Source organism: Giraffa tippelskirchi, chromosome X, assembly GCF_054371585.1.
Source record: "Giraffa tippelskirchi isolate mGirTip1 chromosome X, T2T-mGirTip1v1.2.pri, whole genome shotgun sequence".
Taxonomy (NCBI): Eukaryota; Metazoa; Chordata; class Mammalia; order Artiodactyla; family Giraffidae; genus Giraffa; species Giraffa tippelskirchi.
Window position 1 is genome coordinate 40611111 of NC_137289.1, and position 6000 is coordinate 40617110.

Sequence of the window (6000 nt, forward strand, 5' to 3'; positions counted from 1 at the left end):
GAAAACTAAACGTGTACAACAGTGAGCTAGATACTGAGGGGGAATACAAAGAATACTATGTGGAACTGGTAGAAATTTTGGACTCCAGAATTCCTGCTTATAGCATACAGAGTGATAAGAGTCTCCATATCACAGGAATATATGCCTGGTAGGACTTCAATAAGACTCATGGTCCAATCTCTCAGCTTTGAGAAGGTCTTTGCCTACCCTAAACCTTTCAAGATATATGATTTAAAGTAAGACAGTAGTTCCACAATGACCCTTTCTTGCAGTCCAAGTTCTAATTGATCCCTCATTAGCCTAATTTAGCCCCATTTCCTCCTTGGAGATAATTGGTCAACCCTTTTTATATCATTCAGCTTTAAAAGAGCATTTAAGCTCTTTTACTGACAAAACTATTACAGTGCCATCAGGTAAATAATATTTGCATTAACTTTAATTTTTTAAGAATATTTCACACAGATATTTCTAAGACTCTGCACATGAGGACAAAGCCTTTATTCAATAATAAACATTGATTTGAGGAGGTGAGGCCTTGGAAGAGTAAGTAATAGCAATAATAAGGTACCCACACTAAAATTCAAACAGTAAGAAAACAAATTAGGCGGAAACCAATACAACACTGAAAAGCAATTATCCTCCAATTAAAAATAAATTCAAAAAATAAAATGTATAACCCCCCCAAAAATAGGCTGTCCCCAACACTGAAGATGAATAAAAATAAAACAGAAAGTTCAAAGGCTGCTGCTGCTGCCAAGTCTCTTCAGTCGTGTCCGACTCTGTGCGACCCCATAGATGGCAGCCCACCAGGCTCCCCCATTCCTGGGATTCTCCAGGCAAGAATACTGGAGTGGGTTGCCATTTCCTTCTCCAATAAGCTCAAAGGAAACAATGATTAAAAAAAAAAACAATTTCTACAGAATAATGTGATTTAAACAGTCTTGTAGCCAAGAAACCACCTTCTGTTTTCCATAATCAATCTAATATTAAACTGAGTAGTACATTGAGTAGTCCAGTAAGTGGTATCTATGGCAAGTTAACTGTCTTTTTTTTCATACACATACGTAGTCATGTTAAAGACTCAGGACTATTTTTCCCTAGTTAGAATTCTGATGGGATTATGAATAGTCACTCTGGCTGTTGGGGCAGGGTGGGGGCTGTCATTACCTTTCCCAAGGCATGTTGTTGTTACCAAATGCCTTCATAGAACATACTCACAAATATATGGGAATATAGCAAGGAGATCAAACCAGTCGGTCCTAAAGGAAATTAGGACTATTCATTGGAAGGACTGATGCTGAAGTTGAAGCTTCAATACTTTGGCCACCTGATGCAAAGAGCTGACTCATTGGAAAGGCCGTGATGCTGGGAAAGATTGAAGGCAAGAGGAGAAGGGGGTGACAGAGGATGAGATGGTTGGATGGCATCACCGATTCAATGGACATGAGTTTGAGCACATTCCAGGAGTTAGTGAAGGACAAGGAAGCCTGGCGTGATGCAGTCCATGGGGTCACAAAGAGTCGGACATGACCGAGTGACTGAACAACAAGAGATGTGTATTTCCTCACTTTTCACTAATGGGGTTTCCAACACAGGTCAAAGAGTAGATTCTGGTTTAAATAACAAATCATTATGATTTGACTTCATACCCTTTAGTCAAGAAGATACCAAACAGTAATACTCTCCCTCTGAAAGCACCTGTTGAGTACACACATCAATAATCAGGTCTTACCCTGTTTTCTCATTATCTTCACTGACTTGAGCACTGAAATAATGGAATGTAAATACTATAAATTGCTTCCATAGCTGCTAAATTTGAAGACATGTTATATGATGTTAAAGGTAAGCCAAATGGTATGCTAATCCTTCCCATCTTATACATATGCTGATTCAAGAAGGTAGAACAGTGTGCATCATCCAAAGGCACAATACATCCAAGAAAAAGGCAGTAAAGCCATGTTAATTAAAAGTAAACTATCATCTGGGCTTCCCAGGTGGGTCAGGAAGATCACTTGGAGTAGGAAATGACAATCCACACCAGTATTCTTGCCTGGAAAATTACATGGGCAGAGGAGCCTGGAGGGCTATAGTCCATGGGGTTGCAAAGAGTCAGACACGATTGAATGACTGAGCATGCTCACGCACACGTGCGCATGTGCGCGCGCGCGCGCGCGCACACACACGCAACATCATCTAACGGTTCTTAACATTTTGGGGGGTCAGTTGGCTCTTTGAGAATATAGTGAAAGCTTCAAATCCTCTCCTCAGAAAAATATGGTAAAACAAAATATGTCTACAAATTTCAGGAGCCACAGCAGCCCCCAGGTAAAGACTGGGACCCTGGACTAAAAACCTTTCACCATATTAGATACTAGCTATAATTAGCAATGACACAGTTTAAAGTGTGGCTTCTAGAACTTTATTCCATTGATTTTAACTAGTTTCCTGATTAACCATTCACATAATTTTTCAGAGAAATAACTTTGATTAGTGCCAAATAAACATTGCTTTACCATAGTTACCCTACAAGAAAACAACTCACCAACTTTTGCAAAGGCCTCTTTGAGTTCATCAAGCTCATCTTTGGAAATCTGAGTGGTAGCCATCTCATCCATTTAAAGATCTAAAGAGAAACCAAAAAGGTTTAAGACTTGAAAACAGTCATAGATAACAAGAACTAACAGTGTTGTGGGTCAATTATACTTCAAAAACAAACTGACAGAAAAAGAGATGAGATTGGTGGTTACAAGATGTAGGGGGTTACCAGAGGATAGGGAATTGGATGAAGGCAGTCAAAAGGTATAAACTCCCAGTTATAAGTAAGTACTAAGGATGTAATGTACAACATGATAATTATAATGTGAAATTTGTTAAGAGAGCTAATCCTAAGAGTTCTCATCAAAAGGAAAAACATTTTTTTCTTTTATTTTGTATCTATATGAGATAATGCATGTTTACTAAATTTATTGTGATAATCCTTTCATGATGTATATAAATTATTTTGCTGTTCCTCTTCAACTTCTACAAATGCTGTATGTCAACTGTATCTATCAAACTGGAAGAAAAAAAATTTTAAGACAAAAAATTTGTGATGAATATATTATAAGCAATCCTGTAAACTCTCATTTTAGGGATAATTTAGACAGAAATGCAAACTACTAGAACTATCTGAATAGGTTCCCATATTTCTAGCTATAGCCATAATGAAGAAAACAAATGAGAAATTATCATTGGTCAAAAGCTCCTCAGACAAAAATACTTCTCAATCGTCCTTTCAAGGACAAAGTCTTACACTGCATTCAAAGAATGTAAAGAAGGGGCAAGGTAGCAAGCAATGATAGATTCTTAGTTATATGAGCCAAAACTAAGTCAACATTATGTGACTAAAGATTCATGTAAAATATAACTTTTTTAGGACTTCCCTGGTGGTCCAGTGGTTAGGTCTCTGTGCTTCCACTGCAAAGGGCACTGGTTCAATCCCTGGAGGGGGAACTAAGATCCTGTATGCTGCATGGCATGGCCAATAAATAAATAAATGTTTAAAAAAATAACTTTTTCAATTGGCATCTATCTATCTTACTGGCTAGTTCTATTTTTTCCATCTTTATTGAGATACGTGACATAATATTGTGTTAAGTTTAAGCTCTACACCATAACAACTTGATATATACATATATTGTGAAAATATAGTAACTTAACCACAATAAGGTAAGTTAACACATCTATCATCTCACATAGTTACCATTTTTTCCCCTTAAGTCATTTAAAAGTCATTCACTGTGGAAAACCTTATGTTCATATAGGAGCATACGACAGCTACCAATCATCCCCATTAAAGAATGAATCAACTAAAACAAATTATTTTTGGTTGTGATACAGAAACACACACAAGAGCATGCTTATCAACACATCTTTGTGTACACAACTTTTTAATATTATTTGAGCTTATACTCTTTCTGATTTGCCCCTATTTTACCTATTTAATCAACAAACAGGTCTTGGCAAACTATGGCCTATGGGCCCAATCTGGACCACTGCTTATTTCTGTATGGCCCCAAGCTAAGTAAGGTTTTTTTCAGATAAACATCTGCTGTCAAATGTTTGAACTTCAATAAAATGAAATGTTATCCCAGAAAAATAACAAAAGAATTCCATTTTTCTCATCAGTACAGTTGTAGTACCAAAAAAAGTACTCAAATACTTATTATTTTTTGAATTTTGTCAGTAAAAATTTGTGGAAACAACATTTAAATCCTTGACATTAATAATATAATATTCTTATTTTGCCTCTTGGCATACAGTATATATGAGGGTACCTTTACAGAAAATCTTGACTGATTCCTGCAATAGAGAAAGGAGGTCTGTACTACAATGGAAAATCCCCACATACAAACCTATTAACTTTTAGACAGAAGGAAACGCACATGATTATTTGTTGTCTTTTTCTTTTTTTTTTTTCTCATTTAATCTTTTTAACTCCTGGAGGAGGAAATGACAACCCACTCCAGTATTCTCGCCCAGAGAATTCCACGGACACATGAGCCTGGTAAGCTACAGTCCATGGGGTCGCAAAGAGGTGGACATGACTGAGCGACTTTCACATACACCATCTTTTTAAAGAAATTTCCTTTTTAACAGAACTGAGCAAAAAGCAGAGAATTTAGTTTCCATATACCCCTGCCCTAACACTCTCACAGCCTCCCTCATTATGAACATCCTTCATCAGGGATACATTCGTTACAATTGATGAACCTTCTTTGACACATCATTGTCACCTAAGTCAACAGTTTACATTAGGCTCACTCTTGGTGTTGTACATACTATGCATTTTGTATATACAAAACGGACACCATTATAGTATCATATAGGATAGTTTCACTGTCCTAAATGTGTTACCTGTTAAAGTTCAAAAACTATATGAAAAGCAAATTTGAGATCTCATATTTATCTTTTAAACATTTTTATTAAAAGTTAAAAAATTACTTGACAACTCTTCTGTTTGCCGTGATGCCTAATATTTAATACAGAAGAGCTCAAAAGAGAGGGGACCACATCTGTCTTTTGCACACCCATCATTGTCACTTCTAGAACTAACCACAGTCCCAGTCATGTAGTAAGGGACTCAACAAAACAGTACTTTCATAAATTCATATTCCTACTAATTCTATGAACCCTCATAACAGCCTTTTAAGGTAAATATTCTTACTCCATTTTTTCTTATTAGATAACCTAGGCTCAGGGAGACCAAGGACCTAGAATTCAAACTCAGGTTTCTCAAATCCCTGCAAAGATTTAAAATGACCATATGATACTATTCGCTATATTTCCACCCTAATACAACACACATTTATAATGACTCATATTTTTAAAAAATTAAATAAAAGCAGACTTTTCAAAAACTTGTATGTTCATAAAACTTTTCTTACCTCTAGTGTTAAAATGTCACTAAAGATGGACAACTTCTCAGTAGATAAGCTGTATGAAAAACACCTTTCAGAGCAGTCTCAGGATCTATAGGGTAAAGAAATATCTTCAATTGGATACGAAGGCAGTCATTTTCAAGACGGAGAGTAAGAAATGATTTTGCCTAAGTTAGCCTGCAACCTGCTGATGGTACTTTTTAAAATATTCTATACTTTACTAATATGATGGTCAACACTTCTGATTACCAAAATACTCTACAGGTTTCACTCTAATTTTCTTTACACATATTGTAAGTAATCATATTTTCAATGTGAAATAATTGCCCCTCTCTAGTAATGACATCACACAGAACAGTGGCACAGAAAGTTTAAAGTGAGACTGTCTCAGAAAATTGAAAACACGTGGCCTCTCCTTTATTTCTAAAGTTTCCATCTAGTTTGGGCAATTTGCGAGTCAATAATAATCTAAAATATAGTTGTTTTTTTTTAAAGAATATATTATTCTTATACTGTTATATCACTTCTATAAAAGAGAAAATTAGGAAAAAGTGGTTCTGGACATTTACCTCCCACCCAG

General features: G+C 36.0%; 1 protein-coding gene across 2 annotated transcripts in view; it reads right to left on the reverse strand.

Annotated features, from left to right (window-relative positions):
* The window catches only part of LOC145537072 (plastin-3-like), a 45451-nt gene extending 39940 nt beyond the window's left edge, over nucleotides 1–5511 (reverse strand). For both annotated transcript variants that reach the window (XM_081567586.1, XM_081567587.1), the window contains exons 1-2: nucleotides 5427–5511; nucleotides 2543–2623 (exon numbers count right to left, since the gene is read on the reverse strand). In XM_081567586.1, the coding sequence (XP_081423712.1) occupies nucleotides 2543–2615 (73 nt within the window). In that variant the 5' untranslated portion in view covers nucleotides 2616–2623; nucleotides 5427–5511. The remainder of the gene's footprint in view (nucleotides 1–2542; nucleotides 2624–5426) is intronic.
* Nucleotides 5512–6000: the final 489 nt, after the last annotated feature.